Genomic DNA, 27,811 nt, shown 5'->3' with positions numbered 1-27,811 from the left:
CTTGGGCAAATACAGGCCGAACCGCTGGGCTGGCGTTCCTCTGGTTCCAGTCACGGAAAGCGGGAGAGGCAGCGGCCGGCGCGGGCCCTGAGGGAAGCCCTGGCTCTGTCTGAGGAGGGTTTGCCTCCGCCGCGGCTGGGGACGCGCTTCTTCCTGGGGGAGCCTGGGGCTCAGAGGGCACCGACCCCGGGACGGGCACCGACCCCGGGACTGGCCTCGCGGCTGTCGCCCCGCGGGCAGGCGGCGGGCTCCGAGGACGCGGAGGGCGGCCGCGAACCCGCGGCCCCCGGCCGCCCCCCCGCCGTTTCCCTCAGGGCGGTCCGGGGGGCGGGGCCAGACGGGCCGCGCCGAGCCCCGCCCCCGCGCGCCTTCCCATCCGCCCCCGCGGGAGCGCGCGGACAATGAGCGGGGGGTGGGCGGCGGACCGGCGCCGCGCGGCGCGGCGGGACTCTCGCGAGAGCAGGGTGAGCGGCTCCCACCTCTCGCGAGAACTGGCGCGGCGGCGCCTCCCTCTCCTCTGCCCCCGGCCACATCCACACACGGAGGGCGGGGCGGGCGGCCGTCGCCAGCGAGCGGAGCGGAGCGGAACGGAGCGGAGCCGCCTCCCTTCGTCCCTCCCTCTCCTCCCCCGCCGCTGGTGCGATAGCGAACGGGAGGCGCCGCCGCGCTCCCTTCCCGCCGCCCCCGGCCCGCAGGTAGGAGCGGCGCTGCGGCCGCCCCCGGCCCGCCGCCATCTTAGGAACCGGCGTCGGCGGCCGCCGCTCCGCGGGGGGGGAGAGGGAGGGGGAGGGCTTCCGTTAGGAACGGCCCGGGGGGGGGGGGGGGGGGCGGGGCCGGCGGGAGGCGTTGGCAGCGCGCATGCGGGAGCGGCGGGCCCGGCCCGGCCGGTGCCGCAGCCCCGCCGCCTGCCCCACGGGCCGCCCGGCGCCCCCGCCCGCCGCCTGGCGGTACTGCGGCCGGGCCGGGCCGGGCGGCCTCAGGCGGGCCCGAACAAAGCCCCGCGGCTCCCCTTGCCGCGCCGCGGCCGGCCGCTCGCCAGGAAGGGCCGGCTCCGTTGGCGGCGCAGTGCGGGGCCTGCCCGGCCTGCGCTGCGGGGCGGGGGCGGGCCGGGTGCCCCCTCCCCTGGCCGCCCCGCGGACGCTGCCTGGCGCTTGCTGAGGGCAGGGAGGGAGGTTTCTTCTCGGCTGCTCGGTGTTTCGGCACGTAAAACGTGTTTTCAGGGGTGACCCCAGCTAAAGCCGCGCTTCGCCCGCCGACTGAAACTTTACCGGAGCGCCCTGCTCGCGCCTCTGCTTCCAGCTGAGGCCTCAGAGTCGGCATCTTTCCTCCCCAGCCCCCACAAACGTCCACTCGGAAGCTAAACAGCATGTCACTAACGTGCGTGCCTTCCTAACTTCTCTGAAGGCCGTTAGTCTCAAAAACTGCCGATTTTGATGTTTATCTGGCATTAAGAATTAATGAACTGAGCGTTAAGAATACTGACAGTGGAAGCATCCCTTTGACTCCTCTACTCAGTTTCACTTTCATATAATTTGGGCTATGGTTACAAATCATGCTGCAGGGACTTTTTTTTTTTTTTTTCCTGTGGCGGATTAATAACGTTCTGTGTCTTTTATGTGCATGTTTTGTTTCCAGAGTCAAAGTAATGAGGTATAAAGTTCGCCTATGCTGCAAATAAGCAAAAGTTAAAAAGAACTTTCTGGGAACCTGAAGAACTGCTTTATTCTAATAAATGAAGCATTTATGCTACAGAAAGAAAGCTGAAAAACCCCTCTTTTAAATGCGCGGATCTTTTCCTTTCCACGAAGCATACCTTTGGGAAAAAAGTATCTGATACTGTTTTAAACAATTGAATAGTCTGTATTCTTTTTACTCATAAATTCTTCAGGTTTTTTTGAACTATGAGTGTAGTAGGTGGTCCTGACTTCCTAGAGTAAGATAAGTAGGGAGCAACCCTTCTTGAAAATGTAAGTCTCTTAAAGCAGTCTGTGTAGTTTTCGTGCCACAGAAGAGGAAAAGGGAGCATTTTCTGATACTTCTTTATAAAGAATTGGTTGATCCAGTGGTTTAATCTTCCTGAATTTTGAAACATGTTAATACATTGAAAACTTTAATATATTAAAAATCATATATTATTTTTTCAAAATATAGTGAAACATATGTTAACATTTTCATTGTATTACTGAGAAATTAGTGAACTTCTGTCTTGAATTTTATCAAAAAACACATAAAATGATGCATTACTGAATTACATGGAATAATTGAATTTGAGTGAGGATACTGGCACTTGAGCCTTGTCCATGTGTTCGATGGTAGCCCAATATCCATACTCTTACGTTGTGCACTAGGTAAGGAGATGAAATCTGAATGACAAAGTCAAGAATTTCTATTGCTTCCTAATGGTTCTGGTGAGGCTTGCAATGTCAGGAGCCTTTTTTGTGTGTTTGTTTTAGAGAAGGTATCTGAAGTTACTTTGTATTGAAAACTTCAGTTTCCGGTGTTTTGCATGTATCTAGGCGTTACATACGTCCCAGCACTAAATGATGGGAAGAACAACCAAGAGAAATTCCAAAATGTATCCTTAAAATGTGAATATCCGTGTTTCTAAAGGTAAAAACTAAAAAGCAGTTAAGGAGGAGGGAAGAAGAGTCAGTCTTTGAGGCTCCAAACTAAATTAAGGATCCCTGGTATTATGATCCATACAACTGAAGTACAATTGCCGCCTGGTTTATTCAGGACTACGCTTAAATAAAAACGCTCATTAATTTGGTGGGAGATAAAGAAGTAAATATTGCCTGCTTCCCTTCTCTGTGACTTGCGCACATCTCTGCTGAGCGTTCTGGTGAATGTGAAGATATTTTGTAATCTAATACTTGACAGTGTTCTGGGTAGCTCAGCAAATCTGGGGGAGAGGCTGTTGTAAGCAGAGCTGCAAAGAAATTATTTCCATTCAGTTTATTTGTTAATTTATGAGTGTATTTTTGTAGCCTCTGTGCTGCTTGCATTCTTCCTCAGTGCTCTAAGTCAACAAGTCTTGAAAACAAAAGCAAATACCTCACAATATTTTTGGACTAATTTAGTTTGCAAGTGTTTAAGTACCATATTGTGTAGTCATAACTTAAACAAGAGAGTTTTTATTTTGAGCACTAAAATGGTCAAACAGTCCCTTGATTCTTCTCTGCAGCTAGAATACATCTCTACAACCTCATGCAAGATTTCAGCCGGGAAAGAATGCAATTTTGTCCCAGCTCTGGAAATGCCTGGAGGCAGACTTACAATCACTGATTAGTCAGAAGGCTTTTTAATCACTTACCGGATCAGAATACAGAAGTGTTCTGTTTTGGTTTTAAAAAAAAAAAAAAAAAAAGAAATTGGTTCTCTGTTCCACTGATTAACCCTCTGATATATGGTCTGCCTTTGGATCACTTCATGTATAACGTATTTATTTTTAAAAAATAATTATGGTATGTTCTGTGATTTTTGTCAATGTTTTGGTTCCTGGGAGGCTATTTGTCTCCAAAAACTGATGTGAATGAATAGTGATTGTCTCCTCGGTTTGCCAAGTGCATGAACATATGGTCGTTATTACCAGAGCTTCCAGTCTAAGATCCTACATCATTCTGCAGTGACTCTGTTTTTGGCAGACCCCTTCTGTTGAACCAAGTCTTAATGCCTTCATGGAGCTTTCTGTAGGTGCCGGAACCTGTGTGCATCCATCTTACTGTAGAGTTGGAGCTCTGAAGGTAGTGACAAAGAGTGGGCTTACAAGTAGTAGGAAGGAGTGCATGGAAGCCATGGAGGTAATCGTGTGTTTATGGAGCAGTCAGTATGCGTGACGGCAGTTATTTGACGTGTTCCTGGCTGTTTCTGTTTTCCCTTTCTAAAAATACACGGTTTTTGCCTCCTCTACTCTTTCTGTACTGTTCCTTGGACCCTTTTTTCACTTCTGTTGTGAAGTGAACAAAAAGAAGGATGCTTGAATCCTGCTTACAAAAAGAAGGATGCTTGAATTTATTAAATTATATAATAAGCAGAAATAGGAAATCAGCATCTTACTTTTACAGTGCTCTTTTCTCATTCAAATGTTGAAAACCGTGTAAGTTCTTTTAAGATTCTTAATTGCTAAACTAGTCATTTTAATTCTCCATTTTTAAGTAACTCTTTTTCATATGTAATACTTCTCTGTTCTGAAGCAATCCTCTGTTACAGTAACTTCAGATCTCAGATTATTATGTGCCCCTCTGATCAGGCAAGTCACTGAGATGGAGCTGAACACAATCCTAAGAAATGAAACTCTTCCAGTTGTTCTGCAAGGCCTGAAAGAGATTGCCTAATCTGTGCACGTGTCCGGTGTGCCAGGTGCTGCTTCAATTTTTGAGGTCATGACCTTTGAAGATGAGTTGAACAAGATGAGTTGTTTTCTTGCATTTGAAATGGCAATATTAAATAACCACTCTGAATACTGGTACCTGAAATGGGTGATAATCTGCATTTTTCTCTAAGACTGCTAGACAATTCCTCCTTTGCCTTTGGAAAAACAGTGGCCTTTTCTGTATTGTCCAAGTTAAAGTAATCCTGTAGACTTCAAATCCGTTACACGCAGTCATTCAGCAGCTAGATAACATCTGCTTCTAATTTCCTTGCAAGTTCTTGTTTTTACTACTGTTATTTTTCAGAGCAGCATGGGGAGCTGTCTGTCTAAATTTTTCACTTGAACTTCCAGATCTCTTCTGTCGATGACTTTTTTTGCCATGATGTGTTGGAGACAGTTTTGCCAAGAAGCGTATGAATTCTTCCGTAGCAGACTAGATTGCTGCACTGAGTGTAATGCATAAGGAAGGAGAAGAAAAATCTGTAGATTTTTATCCAAAGGGCAAGGATTGTGGATGTGAAACTTCTTTGAGACTTTTTTCCCAAGGGTGTACCATCTTCAAAGGTCTTGTGCTGTTACAAACCAAGAGTGTGTTTTTCAGCTTGCAGATTATTTAATGTTTTTATCATAACTGAATTTATTTGATTAAATTCAATGTTCTGAGTAATTTTGGTTTTGAAGTGAAAGTGAAACTGACTAGAAAGTGAAAACAGTTATTTTTCATTTTTGAGACTTTTCTATAAATAGTGGAAGAAGAATGGGTAAAAGATGAGTTGTTCTAAGAACAAGGTTAATATTAAAGGTATAATATGTATGCACAAGTTAAAAAAACCTGAGAGTGGCAGAAGGAACAGGGAGCCAGGGAATTAATTTCAGCCTACCGGTGTTCCATAAAAAGTGGTAATCTAAGGTTACCGTGTTCAGCACGATCAGTGTATCCCAAGAATTCACTGAATTAAACTGTTTTCAGGAACAAAATTAATATTTATGTGGAGCAAGAGTTCTGTAAGTTTTATTGAAAAGAGTTTATAATCAGTTTTATACGAAAAGAAAAACCTTCTGTAGTGTTTGAAAATCAGCCTCATTTTGGCCTTTATTTGATAGCAGTGTATTCTGTAGGATTCAAATTTCTCATTTTTGTTGTCTGCCTTTACAGAAAACTCTTTTGCAACTTGTAGGTATAAAATGTTTTTTTCATTGTCCGCATTGTCTGGAAATCTAGTAACATTTTGACTTTCAACTTATTTCAAGATTGCTTTATATTATATATTTTCAAATCTTAATGTGGCCAAATTTCTGTCCAGAGATCTTAAAAACATATATCTGAAAGCCTGTCTGTTCCCAGTATAGCTGAAATTACATGAAGAACAATTAGCATAACACTTTCAACTCGGCTAAATCATGTCTGGATCTTTAGACAGCTTTGTTCAGTCGTACTCCTCTTGTTGCTGTGACTCAGTTGATGGCACGCTCGCTTAAAAGCTGGCATTGGTCCGTGGGAACCTGTCTCTATCAGATACTGACATGGAATCTTTCAGAAGTGATCAACGCAAGAAATGCTGTCTTAGAATCACTTGTTAAACCTGACCATGTGGAAGTTAAACACTCTTTGGTATGATTTTTAGAGCTCTTCCCCCACTGTGTTTTGTTGTTGCCTTCATCTGACCTTGAGAATGGGGCTGGCTAGGAGTAGAGTACCACAGCGATTGCAGGAAGACCGTGATGGGATAAATAGTGATTTTTGAGGATAACTCAGAAACTTAGTTTTTGTAAGTATTCCACTTGAATACCTAACTCGGTGTAAGTCAGTTTACCGGCTAGCGCTCCAACTGCCAACGTTATATTCTGTCTTCGTCATACAATTGTCTTACTGTCCCACTTCATGCTTTTTCATTAAATTGTCCTTCTTTGTTTCTTTGTCTCGTTCACCCCTCCCCCCCATCTTCTGTTTTTATTTTTCCCTTTGCTTCTTTCTGCCACGGGCGTTCACAGCAGCAGCGCAGCACGGTTATGTAAAACCTCCGTGCGTATGTGGGGTCAGAGCATGGCACGTAATCAGGTCCCCTGCAGCCCAGGTCCCTGCCAGACTGGGATGTGACGGGTTTTGTTCTCCGCTAATCTCTCCAGAGCAGCGGACAATGAACTGCCAATTGAAAATTGTGACAGGAGGATTAGTGAGCGTCTGTTCAAAGAGAAAGGGTGTTTTTGAAGAGCAGAGAACTTTCCTGATCTAGTGAAAACCTGAATAGTGCAGGTCCTTGCATTAACAGCAGGACGCACCGTGCCTTTCCTGACCATGTGGTTGTCTGCTGAATGACTGTCAGGGTGTGGTTTGTGAAGCCCTCTGGAATATCTGATTTTATGAAGAACCTAGTAAGTTCAGTTTCAAACCATTCTGTAAGCGTGTGAATGAACTAGAAGGAAATTTATATGTAAAAATGGAAGGAGCAAGGATTAACTTGTAAAATTGTCGTGAAGTATATCAAGATTACTGAATGTATATAAGATAAAACATGGTACCCAGGTCAATATTAGTATTTCTGTCATGTTTGAACTCAAGAGTCTTGTTTTTTTTACAATATAGTTCTTAAATGCTTTCTATTCAGGTGTTCTTTAGTGTGGTCACTCGGTCCTGGACATCTCGCTTAGAATTTGCCTCATCTGCTCTCCCTATATTCTTGTTTTACTGTTTTCCCCTGAAGCTTTCTGCAGTGCTTTTCTGTCTTCTGCCTCAGATACTTCTAAACTTCTTTTCATCCCCATATTTCTCAATCTCTTATTCTTAACCAAATGTTAGACAATTAAGCTTACTTTAAGTGACTCCAGCGTACGTGGATCTTAAAAGCATAGCCGAAATATGAGATCAGATGTACTGGTAACAGAATACATAGCAAACTGTATAAAGCAGTTACTTTTCAGAGATGGAGTTCTGTGTGGGGTTTGCGTCCTTTACGTATCTCTCATAGAATCCATTATTTTTCTACATAAATGCATAATTTTGTAACATGTTGCTACTGAGAAAGGAAAAACAAGTGCTTTTCAACTTAAAGTAGAAAAAACTTCATGCGTTCTTGAAAGAGGGCTCTGGATTGAGTAGGCAGTCGGGATAGAGACACGCTCATAACCTTGACCTTTTTTCTTCTGTTTCCAGTACAAGAGAAATTGCCTTCTGCAGAACTGCTCTCTTCAAGGAAAAATCCTTGCTTTCATTTTGTCCTTTCCATTCCTCCCCAAACGTACCTGTCCTCTTAGAAGCCGATTTCATCTGGAGCTATGCAATTTGTGCCTGTTTCTTTTTCAAGTGATTACGTGTTTTATGTGCATCTGAGTGGCAGTGCTGGAGAAGCAAAACTGCTCTGCAGAGATTTGAAAGGGCTTCACCGCATTGGGAACCCAAGAACAGCACATTCCTGGCAGAATGTTTTCATGTGTGTTGAATTGCTTTAAATGTTGTATATCTATCCCAAGGCTGAAAGAGTATGGGGAGAAGTTTTACAGTTTTATTTCTGCTCTGCACTAAAAAAAAAAAAAGAACATTTTATGAAATATCTATTGCACCATAAAATATACTGTGGATATTGATATACTGTTTAGTTAAAACTTCAAGTAAATGCAGTTGAACCAAGTATTTAAATATGAGGTTAGTGTTTTAGTGGGACACAAGGCAGATAGATATCTCTTATGAGTTTCGTTTTAGGATCTTTAACTACCACATGTGGTCATGGTATCAAAGTGTCAGACCTGAACCAAGGAGGAAACAGTATGCTGGTAAGAGACACGGACACCGCTGTCCTACGGGCTAGCTGGGGGCGTAGTGCCATCTCCTGACTCACCTGCTGTCTCTTTCTGCAGGAGCAGGGTTTTCCTTGGGTCTCCCATCCCAGTACTAAGCCTGACCTTGTTTAGCTTGAGGTCTGAGAGTACAGGCTGATGTCACGGCTGCAATATAACAGAGTAAAGAATCACTTCCTAAGTGCTGTTATCCGTATAACTGCAATTTGAGCAAGAGGTCTTGTTTACTTCCTGCAAAATTTAAAACTTATTTTTCTTGTTCACATCTGTCTTCACATCGGTAATTTGAATTTTACTGCATAAAGATTGAATATTATGTTTGGTCTTATTTATTTACCAGATCTTACAGTAGAAACTTTTTGCCCAAACTTCAGTTACTTTTAACTTCCTTTCGTCCTGTTCTGTGGTGGTATAGGTTTCATTTTCAAATATGTATAACGTGCCGAAGTCATCTTGGATTTTTTGTGGTCTTCTCATAGACACAGTACAGTAACGTAGGGTATAAACAAAACCATTAACCAGAGATCAAGGCTTATATGCTAGTAAACTTTAGATGCTTTCAGACATCCCAAACTTCTGAAATTCACTTGTCTTCGGTATGAAAGTAGCTTTTTGTAGAAGAAGAGTAGTATGTATAGGAAACACAACTGTATTTTTATCTGAAATAATATATGTAGGTTCTGGGTACCTCTTGAATCTGTTAACTTATGTAATAAAAGCCTTGTAAGATTGAGATCTTTGATGTTTTTAGATCAACATGATGCATAAGTTTAAAACTGCATCTGTTTAAAGGGATTTATGACTAAAACTGCTTGTTTTTCTACAGAATTGTCTGGTGTTTCTCAGCTTGAAGAAGATCTGCAGTCATTATTGATCCTCTTTCTTGGCGTTACCATTTTTGAAGTGAAGTTTGCCTAGCTTTCTAGTGTGAGCTCTCTTTTCAGCCATCTTATAAAAAAAGAACAAGTTTTTTTTGATCCATAAAGTAGACAAGCTATAGTTCTACAATGTCCAAGTCATTCCAGCAGTCATCTCTGAGTAGGGATTCGCAAGGTCATGGGCGTGACCTCTCTGCAGGAATAGGCCTTCTTGCTGCTGCTACCCAGTCTTTAAATATGCCAGCATCTCTTGGAAGGATGAACCAGGGTACTGCACGCCTTGCTAGCTTAATGAATCTTGGAATGAGTTCTTCATTGAACCAACAAGGATCTCATAGTGCACTGTCTTCTGGTAGTACCTCTTCCCATAATTTGCAGTCTATATTTAACATTGGAAGTAGAGGTCCGCTCCCTTTGTCTTCTCAGCACCGTGGAGATGCAGACCAGGCCACTAACATTTTGGCCAGCTTTGGTCTGTCTGCTAGAGACTTAGATGAACTGAGTCGCTATCCCGAGGACAAGATTACTCCTGAAAACTTGCCTCAGATCCTTCTACAACTTAAAAGGAGGAGAGCTGAAGAAGGTTATGGTAGAGATGGCAGATCATCCACACGGGAACCACCGTACAGAGTACCTAGGGATGATTGGGAAGAAAAAAGGCATTTTAGAAGAGATAGCTTTGATGATCGTGGTCCTAGTCTCAACCCAGTGGTTGACTATGACCATGGAAGTCGTTCTCAAGAATCTGGTTATTATGACAGAATGGATTATGAAGATGACAGATTAAGAGATGGAGAAAGGTGTAGGGATGAATCTTTTTATGGTGAGACTTCGCATAACTATCATAAATTTGACAGTGAGTATGACAGAATGGGTCGTGGTCCTGGTCCTGAGAGATCTCTCTTTGAGAAAAAGAGAGGTGCTCCTCCAAATAGCAATATTGAAGACTTCCATGGATTCTTACCGAAGGGTTATCCCCATCTGTGCTCTATATGTGATATGCCAGTTCATTCTAATAAGGTGAGTTATGCACCAGATACTTCTATTTTCCTTTACGTTGTAGTATCTGTTCTGTTTTTACCTATTTCTTTAATTATTTCTATAGCCTGGTTGCTTTTGAAATGATCTGAAAGTTGGTTTGAGAGTGAAAAAGGCACTTGGTTTATTTACAAGGTAATTGTTAACAAACACTGTAAACCAGGGCTTTACATTAATGTATTTTGTTTGCCCAGATTGCTTAACTTCAAGTCAAACAGCTATCATCTGCTGGGATATCTTATTTATATTTTACATCTACATGTTCTCTTAACCGCAAACATCTGGCATTCAAGCAGTTTTTGGGTGGGTTTTTTATTTTTGTTGGTTTGGGGGTTTTTTGCAGTGTATCTACTGTGCTATTCAGGAAGCTAGTTTCAGCTCTCCTCCACATCTGTCTTGATTGCTGATTTATATGTAGTTAAGATGCGTTCTTGCACAGTTCTGCTTTTTCCCTGTCCAAAGGGAAAGAGTTAATGTAGAGCCCTGGAACTTATTTGCAAAAGTAAAAACCACGTTTTAGATTAGCTCATTCTTGCCTTTTTAATTTCACTTTAACACTCTATCTCATACTATGGCTGAAATTTGTCGTCATTTTTCTCCTTTTTCACAACTTTCTTAGACACTTCAGACTCACTTTTTATTGTCACATGTTGCATCTATCCCTGTAGACTCTCCGAGCAATCAGTCTGCTGTTGCAGTATCCTGCTCTGTGTTCCTAGTAGCGTTCTTTACTTGGCTCGCCAGTAGAGTGGATCTTCGGGTATATTCGGTTATGCTGAGACTTCCCTTTTAGTTTAGTCACGAGTAGCTCGACTGTCTGCAAAGGTAGCAGGTTACTCAAAATGGCCTGTTTATTCACACGTTATTTTCAGAGCCTTCTCACTTTCAGCTTTTCCAATTTTACTCATCTTGCTGATTTTCAGTATACTAGGCAATTGAATTGGCTAATTGGCTAATACAGTGCCCCTCTCGTCACAATTAGTGGCTAATTAACTTGAAGGCCTTCAATTGAAAAGATAATACATGCTATTACTGTAAAATTGATGCAATGTGGAATTGCTGTTACTAACCATTTCTTTACAGTTACCTCTCAAAAAGTGCTGCTTCTGTACATCTAATCTTTTTGAAACACGAGAATTATTCTGTCCCTGCAAGGAAATGATCAAACCAGTTTTAGAGCAGACGCTGTATGACTCCAGCTGATCTGACAGTTTATGAACTTGTGTTGCTTTAATTACTTTTTATAAAAAATAAGCACGGTAATCCAGGTTTCTTGTCTCCTACATTTGATGTTTATTTTCATAAAAGATTTGAAGTGTTAACAGTTTAGATGCCATGCTCAGTTCTGTAAAAGCACTTCATTTGGTTAGATTGAAAACATAAACTTCCGAGGCCCTTGAAGATGGCAACCAGTAATCCTGTAAGTAGGGTTCTTTTTAGCACTTTATTTTAAAGCCTCGTGGTTCTTAGTTTGCTTTGTTATGAAGATCTGTTGAAAGGATATCCAACATGAAATATCTTTCCAGGTATGAGAAATACCGAATTCTTTTGACAGCATAACTTAAGTGGCTGACTTCTGTAACATGTAAAACCATCATTTTTGTAGGAATATGCTTGGACTTAAACTGCTAGTACACCATAAAATATTTGAGATTGGATCATCTGTTTCTTATGACCCAAGTTTGGGTTTTGTTTCTAATTTCAGATATCATGTCACTGCAAGAATTTTTCTCTTTCTCTCCTTTTTTCCTCTGCTTTGCATACCTAACAGTTACAGATTTTCTTACTTTGTGTCTCCCACAAAATTGAATCAAGTAGAACTTAACTTTTAAAGTAATCTGATCTGAACCAAAATTTACGGAAAGCAGAAAGGGAATGCTTTTCTCAGCTGGGACAATGTAAACTTATTCCTGCAGTATGAAAATCTCATTTTCCCCACCTCCAAATAAAAATATCATAGAAGATGTTTTTAAAGTGTATGATAAAGCAATGTGTATTTTAAGCCCAAGCAAGGGGTTAAACACCCTTAGTGTAACTTAAGCTGGCAGACTAGTCCTCTGTTTTTCCTTTTTTAACAATGTTCTTAATTGCTTCTTTAATTTGATGTGTATATATTTTAAGACCCAGTTTGTTTTCTGTCTAATTGTGAAGTAAATCGTGCCCCAGGTTTTTTTAGGCATTTTGTCAATCCTGATCCCTTTATCAAGGAATGAGGTGTTAGATTTGGAGGGGTGGTTTTCCCTGCCAAAGAAAAAGGCTGATACAACATGAGCAGATGAATTTGGAGGTTAAACACTTGAAACGGTGATATATCTCAAAGGAAAAACATGGCCTAATAGAGGGCTATCCAAAATTAGGTGCTTAAATTTGGCCTAATTTTCTGAAGAACAGTGCGTCCTCTTGCTTGTATCAGTTGAGGCAAAAGGCAGCCTGAGTTTTAAGAAACTCAGTTCAGATTTTCTCTACCTTAACTTTGGGCGTTCACGTTAATTAGTGCCTGTAAATATTTAGTGTCCTGAAACCTCAGAGGAGTGACGCTTCAGACTGGGTAGAGGCAGGGAGTAAAGGGAAGTCCAGATTAAGAACTGTATTTAATAAAAAGTTAATAATGTAGATGAGCCATTGTTGTTCTGAAAACTTTCCCTGGGGAAAAAATTCCTAAGTTATATGTCACATCGCTCTTTTTTTTGCCAATTTAAAAGCATTTGAAGTATAATGAGAATTAGATCTCCCAAACTTTGGCTCTAGTTTGCAGGTAACTTCTATTTCAGTTTATAATAATTTTAAATTGCATGTTAAGACAGCTTCAAAGCATGGTATATCTAGCAGAATCAGCCACCGAGGCTTTACAGACTGTGCACCCAAATTTAGAGGGGGTTTTTAGTGTTTAAAGGACTGTTCTCCGTAGTAAAGTACTAAAACTTGTTAGCAAGTTTTAAACTGAAGAAGCTTTGTTTTTAGGTATTGAATGTTTCATAGGTAGATAGGTTTGCTTGGAGTTTTTGGTGGTTTTTTTCATCCTAATTGCCAGCGTATTTATTAATTTATAGTTGCAGAGCCTACTTCTTTTGCGGTTAACAAGAAAAAGTGGTGCTCTCAATTTACATCTTCTTGATAAAATGAATGGAAGTTCATCTTGCTCCACGTTACATTCCGTGTATCATGGAGTAACATTGTAATGTAGCTTAACGACAGTACTTTATGGGAGACTTTAAATCCAGGTTTTTCTTCTTTGTGGAAAGTGCAAGGTAGGCATTTAGCATATGGAAACACGACAGTAAGCCTCAGGAGCATCTCATTGTATCCAGAAGGATGGCTATAGTGTGGTGGAAACTAAAAAAACCAGGAAAGATGAGGGATTAGGAAAAAATCATTTGTGGGTGCTGAGCAGAAATATACATGACACATAAAACAGTCAGCCAATGCAGTACATGTGTTCATAGCTGAAAATGTAGCCGATAAGAGAAAACCTTCAGTTGTTAAACTGCCCCCCAAAGATCTATAATTACTCTCCCCTTCATTTCTCTGTGAACCTAAAGCTAATTTGCCCCATGTGTCTCTGCTGATCCCTTTGCTTACTGAAGAGCAGCAGAGTGGAGATGAGACTGTGACACACAGATGTGCAGCAGTGAAACTTCAGAAGTTCTGTCACTTTACAAATGCAAACACAGCACAAACAAGTGCTGTTACTTGTAAGGATATGGAGATCAGGCACTCTATACTTCGATAAAGGAGGAGTCCCCATGCCTTCTCTCCTCTTGAAATAAATAATTCCCTTCATAATCAAAATAATCTGCAGAGAAAAAGTAGAAAGCCCTCATTCCTTTCTAGTGCTAAAGCCAGAACCAGAAGGAATTTTACCTGGCTGATTTGGTTTAATTCTATTATTCCTCCCTTGTACCATCTTGATTTAGAACTCCTTTTTTTCTTGATTATTCCCTGCAAATGGTCATATATTTTTATATGTCACTTGTATACTTGTAGTTTGTCCTAGCTATGCACTTTCATTTCTTCTAGTCTTTCCTTTCTGAATTCCTTGCAATTTCTTGGCTTCTTTATGGTTCTAAAAACTTGAGTGTTTAGTTCACATTAATCTTTAAAAGTCTGAGGAATGAAGCAGAGAGAGCGGAGGAAATTCTAAAATTACAGAAGAAAAAAAATATCTCAGCATCCAGTTATAAAAGTTGAAATCGCAATGATATGCATGTATGCTGCAGCAGTTACCCCCTAGTAGGCTTTGCACCTCTGGGGCAGGATCAAGCCCATAGATTGCAAGACATTTTTCATCAGACACCTTTTCACCCAGGTTAGGAGTTAAGAGGTAGGTCCAATTTCAGTGTCTTTTTAAAGCACTACAAAAAGAGATTGTTACCTATGTATGTATCTTTGATACTTCAGCTTAGAAGAGAAGATACTGCACTATACGACAATATTTTGTTAAAAATGGCTTGCCATATGTGGCTGTTAATTTTTAATTATTTACTTTGCTGCAGGAGTGGAACCATCATATCAATGGAGCGACTCACAGCCGACGTTGTCAGCTGCTGCTTGAAATGTATGAATTTGAAGTACAGTAAACATTCTTGTGGCATGAGGGCGTGTACAACTAAACAGCGGTCGATTATGTTGCACAAAGCAGGTTTAGAAAACATGCTGTGCCTTGTAGGGAATAAAAACATGCAACTTAGAGCATTGTCAGGACAAAAAAGGGATCTCAGTTCATGACTTGAATCCCACTGATCTATATGTAACGTTTTAAAGAATTGGATCTTAGGAGTTTAGAATCTATAGTAATTTTTTCACTAGTCACATATACCCACTTCTAAATTTGTGTTGTAAAACAAACTGTGTGCAATTTGTATTATAAATTGTCAGACATGTTACATATCGTGTAGGAAGTTTCTTATTAAGAATAACACTTTTATTCTGTCAATAGATACTGCTCATGTCTCTTGTAGCGGTCCTGTAGTGGGCAGTGTTACCATGAGTTATATCTGTGTTAACATGGAAAGGTATTGCTGCTTGTATGAAAACTATTACATAGGTAGAGGAGATTGTATTTTTCTTACCTTTTCTTTATTTGTTTCTTTTAAGATACCCAGAATGGAATCCTGACAGTGATTCAGGACATGGAATGTAAGTAGTAATGACTTTTAAAGTATTTGTAATTTTTTATTTGAAGCAGAGGATGTTCTTAACATTTTATGTGACACAACACACCTCCTTTTCTTCAAATGGATACTTCCCTTTGTTTTCTACTAGCTGAAGAGCAGCAGGAAAAGTAGCTCAAGTTGACTTCTCCTTGAATGCTCTGCAGAAATTAGGGGTTTTTTTGAGAATGAAAGCTTCACAGTTTTTTGGTTTAAAATAAGGTGTTTTTTCCCCTCTTTCTAGGGGTGATCCCTTTATGTTGCAGCAATCCACAAACCCTGCACCAGGAATTCTGGGACCACCACCACCTCCATTTCACCTTGGAGGACCTCCTGTTGGGCCAAGAGGTAACATTAATAGGCACCTGCTTTTACAAGACTTAAGATCTTGCTTTGTTTTGTTTTGTTTTGTTTTAATTTGTTACTGGTGTTTTAGAACAACAAAACACTCAGTTTTCTGAGCAGTGGAACTGAAATACATTAGCCCCTCCCTAGCCAAAGACTGGTACTCAGTCCCACACTTTTCACCTTTCCACCATCTGCTAACTACCAGCCATGTTATTATGGCTGGCCTTTTAACTGTGTTTGATTTCTCTTTTTCCTGTCTAGAAGTTTTTTGCATTGTCTTTCATTTAGCTACATGTTGTGGGTTTTTCTGTGAAACTTGCAAGAATTCAATGTCCTAAGTGTTTTTCCCCTTAAATTAATTTCAAATGAATTTGACAAATAGATTTGAATAGCAACTGAGAAATGGGAAGAGGAAGATAGATCATACAAGCCTCTTCTTCACAGAAAGGCAGGCTAAGAATCAGATTCTTGCCTGAAGTTGTTACTTCCTTTGAAGTTGTTACTACCTTTTAAATAGTTTGAGTGACTAAAAAGCAAAACTAGTTGATTTACCTAGCTATCCTGAGAGAGTACAAGTGTTTCAGACACTTCAGAGGAATTTTTAGATGATAGATGCATTCACACTTAATTTCATTAAAATAATACTGTTTTGAAAAATTAACATCTCAAACTTGACTTTGAGCCAAACTATCTGAAAGGCTTTTTTCAGGTGTTTCCTGGTAAAATGGGCATTATGATAGAATCTGTGTTGTTCTAGGACCAAAACTAGGAGTCTTTTTCTACACCTAAAACATCAATTGTAAGAAGTGTATCTTAGTTAAAGGGATCTCACATCTTTCGTGTGTGGGGACATTTTGTTCTGGCAAATCTTACTCTAGAACAGGAGAGATTTTTTTCAATGGGCTTTACTTATTCTCTGCTATTTCTGCACATCAGGAAGTGCAGCTCTTTCTCTAATGTTGAACTGAACAGAACGATCAGGAAGGAGGACCTCAAGTTACAAGAGCTCTGAAATAAGCAAATTAACAGCCTTCTCGGGCTGTAATGAAATAATTAGTTTTTAAAATGTGATGTCATTCTGGTTTAGTATTAGAAGTGACTTGTATCTCTTAAAAACTTGTAAAGAGACATGTTAATAGCCGTCTTACAGGTTGAACTAAGCTTGCTCATTCTTTTAATTTCTTAAAGGAGCTGGAAATGGAAATATGCAAGGACCGAGACACATGCAAAAGGGCAGAGTGGTTAGTATTAAAATTTTGTTGTTTTGTGGTTTGTTTTTTTTTTTTTTAACCACAATTATGCTTTTTGTTTGCTTTCATAAGATCTTTTTGAATGAATGGATTGTCTTTAAAAGTGAGACTTCAGGATTTATTTGTGTGGAAATACTGAAGCTTTGGAATAAGATTGGGGTTACGTTGTGCCAAGTACTCTACAAAATACTTGTTCCAAAACTGTACAGACCCTATTTAAACATTCTGTTATGATGAAGCTGTGGGACATGGATGTACAGAAAGGCAACTTTGGCACAGCAGGCATCTTTGTGCAAATCCCTGGAGGTTCTGTGCCTTTTCTATATGCATTTTGTTTTAGTTACTACTGAAGATTTAAAAAAAAAAAAAAAAATTAGAGCAGAGCCTTGACAGACTTTCTTTTTAGGTTAGCTGATACGTGTTTTCTTTTCATGTTGTGTATGCACACTTTGTCTTCCATAGGAAACAAGCAGAGTTGTTCACATCATGGATTTCCAGAGGGGAAAGAACTTGAGATATCAGCTGCTTCAGCTTGTTGAACCATTTGGAATAATTACAAATCACCTGATCCTAAACAAAATCAATGAGGTAAGATTAGGCCCTTTAGTACTGCTGCTGGCACTGCTTGGTGACTTCAGTATGCTTACTGTCTGAGCTTAATTTTTGTAGAAGGACTTGTTCAGCTACCAAGCAAGATTGCACACGTGTCACCAAGCTCACATGTGTGAAAGGAAGAGTGGCTAGTATGTTTCTTTTCAGAAATGCTGTAGTACTGCATTTTAACTTAAATATTGTTTAAAAAAATCCTTCTTGTTGGTTGTTCATAGCTTTCTCAAAAATACCTTATGCTTGCAAATTTTGTTCTTGTTCTAATATTCTCTAAAAACTTACTTGGTCTTAGTTTGCATTATGCCGTGTGACATATTTTGAAGTGTGGAAAAAGCCAATATCATAGAAGAGAAAAAGCAGGAAGCAATTGCATGTTCTGAATCCAAATCTAGGTGGAATGTAAACACCTAAAAAACAGTTCTGTTTGTGCACCTAAATAAAGTATGTAAAATTCATGCCAAGTTCTGCAGGTCAGTTAATGTTGTAACCAAAAGGCAATTTTCATTTTTGATGCAGCTATTTTTACAGGAATGCAAGGAAGAGCTTGAGACTTTAAACAAAAATATGAATTCTTGAAGAAGTAGCATTTAATTTGGTTTTATATGATTTCAGGCATTTATTGAAATGTCGACCACTGAGGATGCCCAGGCTGCAGTAGAATACTATTCAACAACACCTGCGCTGGTATTTGGTAAACCAGTCAGAGTCCACTTGTCACAGAAATACAAAAGAATAAAGGTAAAACGCTTCTGCTTTTTTAACATTGCCTTATTTTAATCTGGGGCAGTCAGCATTATGAGGCCGTTGCATTTAAGTTGTTCTTAATTTATGTACTTCTCAGCTGTATCAAATTAATCAAGGTACAGTCACCCATGTGTATTTTATGTAGTATGTACTTTAAAAATTTCATTCCCTCTTAATTTTAGAAACCTGAGGGTAAACCTGACCAAAAAACTGAGCCGCCAAAACCAGAACTTGGCCGTGTGATTCACCTCAGCAATTTACCTCATTCAGGATACTCTGACAACGCAGTACTCAAACTGGCTGAACCGTATGGAAAAATTAAGAACTACATACTCATGAGAATGAAAAGCCAGGTAACTGACCATAGGAACATACATGTGTGGAGACTGGAAACTCAGGTTTTTAACTGTGAAGAAATGACGTGCCTTTAATTGGTGCATGTGTAGTCTTTCTGCTGTAGCATAGATATGGAAATTATTAGAGGACTATGTAGGTGGTGTTTTGCTATCTAGCTTACTGCAAAATGTTACTGTAATGTGAGCTGCTTTAAAAAAAAAAAGAACAGGCCTCAGCTGTGAAGAAGGTATTTTTAGCATTGAGGCTTAATTTTTTTGTTATGCAGATTTCTAGGAGTCTTCGACCTTTTTTTTTTAAGGCTGAAAAAACGTTACCTGTGAAACATTAACAAATATATTCCACTATTACACATTTCTTTCATTTACCCTTTATTTTTCATTCTTTAAAACTAAACAAAAGCACTCCTGCTGTGGCTCTCTAACTTTAAAAAAAAAAAAAAAAAAAGTTAGTGCATTGCATGTATATAGTAAAATGCTTTGGATGTGCATGTACATGATTTCTATAAATATGCGGGAGTTTAAAGTATTTAGTTCTAAACTTTTTTTCAGCTTTGCTGTCCCAGTTTGTTGCTCCCTTGAGTTAAATAGGAAATTCCAGTGCTTTTTCAAAGAGTACCTGAATCCCCTAATGCCACACTTGTGGAATGAAGAATTACTAGAATCTATGTATGATCCCTAGGAAGTCCTGCCTGACCATATTTCACTGGAAAAATAAAATCCCTTGCTGTCTAAATTGGATGCAGAAACAGCTTCCTTCTATCTGCCAATGATACTCTAGCCCAGATGTGTTTTTAAAAGCTCGTTCAGCAAACTTAGTGTGTCATAGGCTTGTTTCTTGGAGGAGCACCTCACAAAGCAGGGTTTATAGGCAGAAGCTTCTGCCTTTCTGTTTCAGGCTTCTTTCAAAAAATAAAAATAAAATACTGGGGTAGTTTCTCAGCTGCCCTGGAATTACCAGATACTTAAGCACCAAATAAATGAATTCCATTGTCCAGAAGTTTTTTATTTGGAAACATATTTTGCTTTATGGTGACCTTTTTTTGGCAGATTATTTAAATGCCTGTTGTTTCATTTCAGAACTTTCTGTGGGACAGATGTTACTGAATTGAAAAGCTGGGGTATATAGAGCACTTTGGTAAATTTTAAAATGGATGGCTAGTTTGGAGAGGATGGATATAGCTGAATCTCATAATTTTGGTTCAGCATTTGGAAACAGTGTGTTTTAAGTTAAATAGCTTTGCCTGCAAAAGTCTTGTGTATTTCATAGTTGGTTTTAATGTGTCTTTCAATCTTTTCAGGCTTTCATTGAGATGGAGACCAGAGAAGATGCTTTAGCTATGGTTGAGCATTGTGCCAACAAAGCGCTTTGGTTCCAAGGCAGATGTGTGAAAGTGGATTTATCTGAAAAATACAAGAAATTGGTGTTAAGGGTAAGTAGCATTTTTGGGTTTTTAATTGTAGTTAAAGGTGTAAAGTGAAGAAGACGACAGCTATTGCTTATTGAGAATTCAGTGCTGCTTGTAAAATGGATTCGCTTTAGTATTTTCTGGCTACTTAAGTGCAGTTAGTTAGCATGAGTGTGGTGTTATGAGGCCTAGAACAAAGTAAAAGGATTTTCCTTTCAGATTAAACAAAACCAAAACAAAGACTAGAATTCAGATTTTAGAGTAATTGGTGTAGATTTTAATGAAAATGTCTCCATTTAGTGTTCTCTAATGTGGGTTCTTTTTTTTTCTCACCCCTCTCTGAAAATGATCAGTGAGTAAAATCAAACTGGCTGGCAGAACTATGTACTCATACGTTGTGTGCTTAATTCTTGGCTTTTCTCTTCACAGCTGCTGGGCAGTTTTGTCCATTTTGTTCTACATGTACTCCTGCGTACAGAACAAAGACAAAATGTTGTTAGGGACTCCTTTTTAAACTATGAAGTATTGCAACAGAATGTGTTTCCTGTGTTGGATGCCATCCAAGACTTTTTTCTTTAGCTCCAGAAAGCTTTTTGATCCCTGTTGCAGACACTAACCCCAACTACCTAGATAGATTTAGTCTTATGACCTCATTTTTAAGAATAAGCTTTGTCAAAACTTGTGACGTAACTGCACCTTTGCATGTATTCCCTCAGATCAAGGAGGGAAGGGTTGGCTGATAGCCTTTTTGTTTTGTTTTGTTTTGACATAACACCAGGCTAATACTCTTGCAATTATAAGACTTCTTCCATCAGAGCAGGATACGAGGTAGAAAAGCAGGAGAAATCTGAGCTGTCAAGCTGTCTCATGAAATACATAAGCTTTCTATTGTGGAGTATGAAGAAATCTTACTATTGCACATGATCGTGCACCAAAAATGAACACTTTGTGGAAAATTCAAATACTTACCAATGTATGGTAGGAACATGGAAAACTATTCAATGCAAGTGGAATTTACCATTCAGTAACTCCTAAATAAGTGTTTTGAGTCTTCAAAAGCTTTCCATGTAGCCCATGACAGGGAGAAGAGTATAGATTAAGACTGATTTGTGCCATTGCCTGCACCACACTGTATCGGTTCTTGAACAAAAGAGGAATTGTATATGATTTTTCTGGAGCAGGATATCCCTTGTTTGTTTTGTATTTAATAACTTGATAATTATCATGAATAAAGACATGGGATTTCTAGGTTGGTAAGGTCCTGTCTAACATAATAGCAGTTTATTAATTGGTTGGTAGGTGGGCATAGTAAAAGAGTACCTGTGGATTAACATAATTGGAAACACTTGGCTAGATTGTGCTGTCTGGTCTGAATTAATGCTGTAACAGTTGTATAAATAATACTCTACTGTGACTTACAAATTTTTTACATTTTATTTTAGATTCCAAACAAAGGAGTTGAACTGCTGAAAAAGGATAAAACTAGGTAATTTCCTATTGCTAAAGCATAAGTTTCTTTAAAAGAAATATGAAAATACCTTGTCCAGAGTATAGAAATGATACAAAAGAAGTTGGGCAAGCTCTGAGATCAAATTGTTGTTTGTTGTGCCCTGAGATTAGCTGTTTCTAATATGCTGCCTACCCTCCTCCTCTAATGATGGAGACTTCACTGCCTCTTCAGGCTCCTCAGGAAATCTTTTCCAGTCCTTAATTAGCCTTGCCTTCCTGCAGTTTAAACCTAAGAGCAATTGTCCTGTCTTGTAAAGACAGTTCTTCCTTGCAGCAGCCTTTTGCATTTTTGAAGAATGGTATCCTTCAAGGTTTCCCATTTTCTGAACTAAAACACAATCTTTTTCAGGCTTGTCTAGAAAAATGTAACCTACCTTTTTTAGTCATTTCTGGGCTCTCTTCAGGTTTACAAGCAAGTATTCTTTGTTCTTTACAGAAAGAGAACATATTCTCCAGACAGCAAAGAGTCTCCAAGTGATAAAAAGTCTAAAACAGATGCTCCTCAGAAGCCTGAAAGTGGCAGTGTAGAAGATAAAGTGAAAGAGGAGAAACAAGATGATGCTGCTGAGCCATCGGGCGCTAAGAGTAGTGAACAGGCAGATCAAGATGAGCCTAGTTTACTCCTTGAATCTGAAGATGAGCTGCTGGTGGATGAGGAGGAAGCAGCAGCACTGTTAGAAAGTGGCAGCTCAGCAGGAGATGATGCAGATGTTGCCAATTTAGCTGATGTGACTACTGAAGAAAAAAAGGACACAGCTGATGATGTGACCGTAAAAACTGAGGGGAATGTTGTGGCCAATCCAGCAACAAAGAAAAAGCTTAAAAAGGTAATCATATAGCAAGGTACCTGAGTGTGGAAATCCCTGTCTAATTTAAATAGCACACAACAGTACATTCCACTTCAGATCTTTTTCTGTGGGTCTTTAAAATACATGCATGGCACACCTGTCTGAAGAGAAACGGGTGTTAAAGCTCCTGTGAAGAAAATGGAAGATCCCATTGGATGCAACTTGCAAATGGAATCAGTTATAAATCACTGTTTCTGTTTTGACAGAAACGGGCTTCTACCCGTGTCGCTTCCTGGGGTTTTTCTTGCCTTTCTCTTCACCCCTTTTTTTGACTAATACTAAGCAACCAGCAACTGTCTCCTGAGCAGTTTCTCATGAGACTGACTGTAGTTAGTTACTCTTTTGAGCACAGAGCAGAACAATGACATTCAAAAAATTATTTATTTGGGACTTGAGGCTGATCTAAACTTGGACAAAATTGTATGCACATCTACTCTTTATGCTTAGCCAGAAAGGTAGGCAAGTCCATTTGTGGTTAGCCAAGGCCCATTTCCAACTGGAGGGGAAAAATAAAAGTAGTTTCAAGGTGTCTTCAGTCATAAGCTACTTGCTGTGAATTTCCTTTTTCTCACCGGATGATCCCACACTATCGTGGTTTTTTATGCCCTTACCAGCTGCTTTTTTCCTGTTTAAATCATACTCGGTTATGTGGAGTAGCATGCAAAGTTTCAGTAACATTATTGACCTGGAATGTTGTTTTGCAAAAAAGTAAGGCATGTTCCTTATTCTTAATGAATGAAGTGTGCATGGTTTTCAGTTTTGGGGGATCCTTCTATCAGGAAGCTAGTTATGTGGTGTTGGGTTTAATACTGCCGATGCGAATAGCAGTGATTATTGCTTATTATGCGGGTATCTGTTATGATAAACTGCCTCAAATCCCAAACTTTCTTCCTTGAAGACCTACATTCTTAGAGCACAGATGTAAAGCTAGTGCTGTTTCAGTACTACTCACGATTGCTGTTAAGCATGTGGAATACTGATGTCTCCATATCACTGGGAATGTTCTTAAAAAAAAAATAAATCAGAATTCAGACAGATTCACTGTCTTTTAATGGAGCTGGATTTTAAGAGACTGACACAGTTTTGGTGGCTGGTGTTTTTGGTTTTTTGTTTTGTTTTAATGTGGAAGCTGCAAGCTTTCCACTGGTTGAAAAAGAGCTCTTAATTTTTTTTTTTAAATGAACTTTCATGCTATTAGTGGGCACAGAAGTGTTCTGGTAAGGTTTTACCTTTTGTGTAGGCATGAATGGGCAGGATCTTGTGGGACTGTCTCAAACAGAAAAAAAAATTTCTGCATTCCAAAATGACTTCCACTTAAAATTAAAATACTGATGTTAGAAGGACTTTCAAAGTAAGAATAAAGCAAAAAGATACTGAAATTCTCAAGTTGAAGTTCACGTGTTGATATGATAAAACAGTGGACCCTCGTGGTACGAAAAAAAAAATATTTTGAAACTGAACACTTGATTCTGGGACAGTGGAGTACATTTAAAAGAGCTTGTTACACTTCTGCATGCTTGAGTAACACTTTGAATGAGCAAGGTAGGTCTTGAAGGAAGAATTTGAGCATTTTTCCAGGGAATTTGGAGAAGATATTTCTCTTCTGAAACTTAAGACAGTTTGAGGGAAACATTTAAGAATAAGCTGACATAAGGAAAACATTTTCTCAACAGCGATACGTGGGTGGCTTTCCACGGAGCATGGAAGGTTTTGTCACTCTAGATGAGGTTGGTGATGAAGAAGACTCGGATCATCAAAAACTCCGCAAGTCGGGTTTGGCAGTAAAATCTGCTGGCAAAAACGATGATAGTTTGGCAGAAATCAAGGTAGACAAGATTGAGGAGCCAGAGCAGGAAAATGAAACGTTAGAAAATGGAACCAAACCCGAAGATAATTCGAAGGCTGAAACTGTTGAAGCTTCTGATACCACAGCAGCACAGGACACTGAGAAAAATGCCCATGAAAATACAGACACCCAGGATGAACAGGAAACAAAGAATGTCCAAGAGAAATCTCTTGTTCCAGATGAATTTCGGATTGGGCCATACCAGCCAAACGTTCCTGTTGGTAAGGCTGTTTCTGTTTCTTTTCAAATATGTCTCTCTGCATTGCAGTAGCATTTCTCATTTCATTTGCCTTTTATTTCTGGCAACACATTGCCTCTGAGCCTTTCATTTTAGGGCTCCCCACTCTTCTCCCTTTCTTCACTCCTCCCCTAACCCTAGTATTTTCTTTTTTTCCCTTATTGTCATACAGTTCTTCATAACACTTTCCTTAGGCAGAAATTAAATTGGAAGAGGTATATTTTAGCAACACAAATTCAATTAACAGCACAAATCATAATAGTGGTAATAGTTTAGATTCATACTAAATAATCAGAACTCAGAAACTGATCACAGAATGTTTTTAGTTCTTTTGAAGGAACCAATAAAATGGACCCTTAATCTGAAAGGTTGATTTTAAATTTAAAACAAAAAAAAAAAAAAAGAAAAGCCTGCACATATTTAGTTATTACTAGGCCCCGGCTTGACTAAACTAAAACAAGGACTTTTAAAGATAAAGCAGCTTTTAATGTAAAGTGAATTATGGTTTTAAGATTTAGCTGAAATGACATATGACATTAAAAGAAATGATGTAGAGTAGATCTCTTAGTTTATTCTGTGGTGTTTACTTCTCTAGGTGTGAATTATGTGGTACCCAAAACAGGGTTTTATTGCAAATTGTGTTCCCTGTTCTACACAAATGAAGATGTTGCAAAAAAGACCCATTGCAGCAGCCTTCCTCATTATCAAAAGTTGAAGGTAAGGCAAAAACTTGTTCATTTTAAATGGCGTGATTCTTTCCTGGGGAATAGATCTGAATGAGACTGGACTGAGTGAAGAAAAAAAAAAAAAAAAAAAAGCTTTCAGGCAGTGGAAATTGGCTTATTCTATAACTTTTAACTCAAGCTAGACCTCTCCAAAACTTCATCTTTTGAAAATAATACACAAGATACCTAGTTTAAAGATGGGCTCCAGCTTTTTTTTTTTTTTGTAAATTTGGATTAAAGAGGACATTCCAATTGGAGTAAAGGCCAGGCTTAGAAGTAGTGGTGCAGAGTAAAGATAGATGACTCAAATCCCTTCCAGTTGTCCCTTTGAGAGTGTTTTTAACCAGTCAACAGAGCTTAAGCTTAAGTTTTTATATATTTAGAAAAAAAAAAAAAATCCGTATTTGCAACTTCTGATTTTGTGAGCATGTTTTACAATTTCTAATTGGATTAGGTATCACATGATTGCATGGCATGAATGATAATGCTGCTGCTGTATCTTTGTGTACTGTGAGCTGCTTTTAAAAATCACCTCCGAAAAAGGGAAATCCTAAACGAAATTCTAATAATAATGCAGTGTTCACATACATTGATCATACAAGTCGATTATTGAGCTGAAAACAAAGCCAGGGGTTCCATAGAAAAGAAGGTGGCATCTCAGACTCAAAGCGTTTGCTTTCTCCCTTGCAATAATAGGGAACCCTAAACAAATACAGGGCCCTGGAAGGCAGATGGCACAAATAAACATCACAAAGCAAACAACATTATCAAGGAGTAGATCAGAAAATCAATTACCGTGCAGAATCTTGTAGTAAGAAAAACCCACCTCATCCATCACCCATAGCTTTTTTTTTTTCTTTTTTTTCCATTGAGGTACCTGATTATGGGACTTTAAAGACTTGATGTAAAAGGGGAAGTGGGGGAAATAATCCCAATTTATTAACGTTATCACTTACTTAAATGAAACATGATTCGACTTGCTTTTTCTATGGCACAAATGGCTAGCGAGTTGCTCTTGAATGACTCTGTAATGTTGGTGTGGCTTTAGGATCAGGGAAGGAAGGGGGGGAAACGCAGCTTGTGTTTCACAATGGCAAGGCACTTCTCTAGCTGGGAGTCTCGTTGACTTTGAGAGCAGTAAAAGCAAATAAATAGATTAATTGATCTTGCTACCAAATGTAATCGAAGCAATAACGAATTCCCGAAACTTCCAAAATAACCCTTCTCCAGGGAGGGGTGATATTTTGTCCCTGGCTTTATAGATGGCAAATTCTGATCAGGTAAGTGGCACAACCGCTGTCACAAGCCCATGACAAAACGGAAAGTTGTTCTCTGGGCTTGCCAGCCCGTTGGGAAGGCGTTGACGGCAGGCCAGGTCGATGCTTGCAGAGGCTGCCGCTTGGTGTTACTGGTGGCAAGCTGTATGTTCACTGACATAATGACAATGTGGTGCTTCAGAGGAGCTCCGCTTCCGTGTATGGAGAAGTGCCAGTCTTGTTAGTTAGGACCTTTGCAGGTAATATTTACAGATTTTACAGCTTGAAAATTGGATTTATGTTTCTATTATTAATGTTGTGACTGTGAGAAACTCTTTAAATATATCCAAAATATGGTTGCTTTCTTTTAACAGAAAATTCTGGATAAAATGGCAGAAGACCACAGGCAAAAGAAAGAAGCTTAAAAGCAAGGAAGGATGTAAGGAAAACAGTGGCTTTGTTTTTAATGTTAATCTTTTTTAAAAGCAGTACAAGTAGTAGATGGAAAATACTGTATTCTTTTTTGTTTTAGTGAAATACAGTAGGCATTATAGGTCTGTTCATGTGTTAAATGTTGTAGCAAAAAACATATGCAGTTAAGTTAATGACAAAGATTTGTTCTTAATGTGAGAATGGCAACAAGTTTTCGTTTTGACACTTCAAGCTATTAAAGAAAAATCTTGCACCCTTGCGGAAGGAAAGCTCATCTATGGGAAGAAAACTTCATTTAAGTGAAATTTACTACTTTCAAGCTTCAGAAATTGTCTTTCGATTCCATTCTCAATAAAAAATAAAAAGTAACACTGTATTTTTATTTTATCTAGAACATTCCATATTTCAGTCTGAGCCTAGCAGATATTTAATTTGGAGTGTAAGGCTGTCATTGCATTTCACTTTGGAAAAGTCTTTAAATGTAAGTTGCATTTTTAAATGTTGAATTGCAGTTTCTTTTAATGTCATTGCTGTTATATAGCAAATAGGAAAATTAGTGATTAGTCAGCTTTACAACTTCGTGATTTTTTTTTCCTAAGCTCTTGATAAACTTTCCTGTTCAGCTATTCCGTGTATTTTTAGTGAAAAGTAAATGCCCATTCTCCTCTGACCAGTATTATTTCCTTGAGCTCTCCTGCTTTTACTTGAATCTTGTAGCTGTCGTACATCTCTAGTATATTCAAAAGCAGCATTTGAGTCCTGAAATGTAAAAAGGTATCTTTATATTCTTCACATGTAATTTTTTCATACATGCATTTTAAAACCATTTTTGTTAAAATCTGGTTTCGTCAAGAATCTTTAGAACTGTGCTCTTAATGTACCTGCACATGTGATATGTGAACAGGAATTTGCATGTGTAACCTGTGTTTATCTGTAGTTTTTGTTATTTACTGCTTATTTGTGAATTCAGGTTACTAAAGTGATTTACCAATAAACAAAGCTAGGCAACAGTAA

General features: G+C 39.2%; 1 protein-coding gene across 2 annotated transcripts; it reads left to right on the top strand.

Annotated features, from left to right (window-relative positions):
- The first annotated feature begins 553 nt into the window (after nucleotides 1-553).
- MATR3 (matrin 3) lies at nucleotides 554-27,811 on the top strand. 2 transcript variants are annotated; one of them, XM_087759948.1, is made up of 15 exons: nucleotides 554-695; nucleotides 8,991-10,062; nucleotides 14,574-14,635; nucleotides 15,175-15,216; nucleotides 15,475-15,578; nucleotides 16,767-16,819; nucleotides 17,291-17,416; nucleotides 18,050-18,175; nucleotides 18,364-18,534; nucleotides 19,836-19,967; nucleotides 21,386-21,429; nucleotides 21,889-22,279; nucleotides 23,974-24,367; nucleotides 24,980-25,101; nucleotides 26,740-27,811. In XM_087759948.1, exons 2-15 carry the CDS (start codon nucleotides 9,172-9,174, stop codon nucleotides 26,788-26,790), a joined length of 2,709 nt encoding a protein of 902 aa, XP_087616074.1. In that variant the 5' UTR covers nucleotides 554-695; nucleotides 8,991-9,171; the 3' UTR covers nucleotides 26,791-27,811. The 2 variants fall into 2 exon arrangements, with proteins under 2 accessions (XP_087616074.1, XP_087616075.1); XM_087759949.1 differs by lacking the exons at nucleotides 554-695; nucleotides 24,980-25,101.

The sequence above is a fragment of the Nipponia nippon genome, unplaced genomic scaffold, assembly GCF_047370975.1.
Source record: "Nipponia nippon isolate SJK-2023a ecotype South Korea unplaced genomic scaffold, ASM4737097v1 scaffold_21, whole genome shotgun sequence".
Classification (NCBI taxonomy): Eukaryota; Metazoa; Chordata; class Aves; order Pelecaniformes; family Threskiornithidae; genus Nipponia; species Nipponia nippon.
Note: the sequence above shows the minus strand (reverse complement) of the source record. Positions and strands in the feature narration are given on the sequence as shown.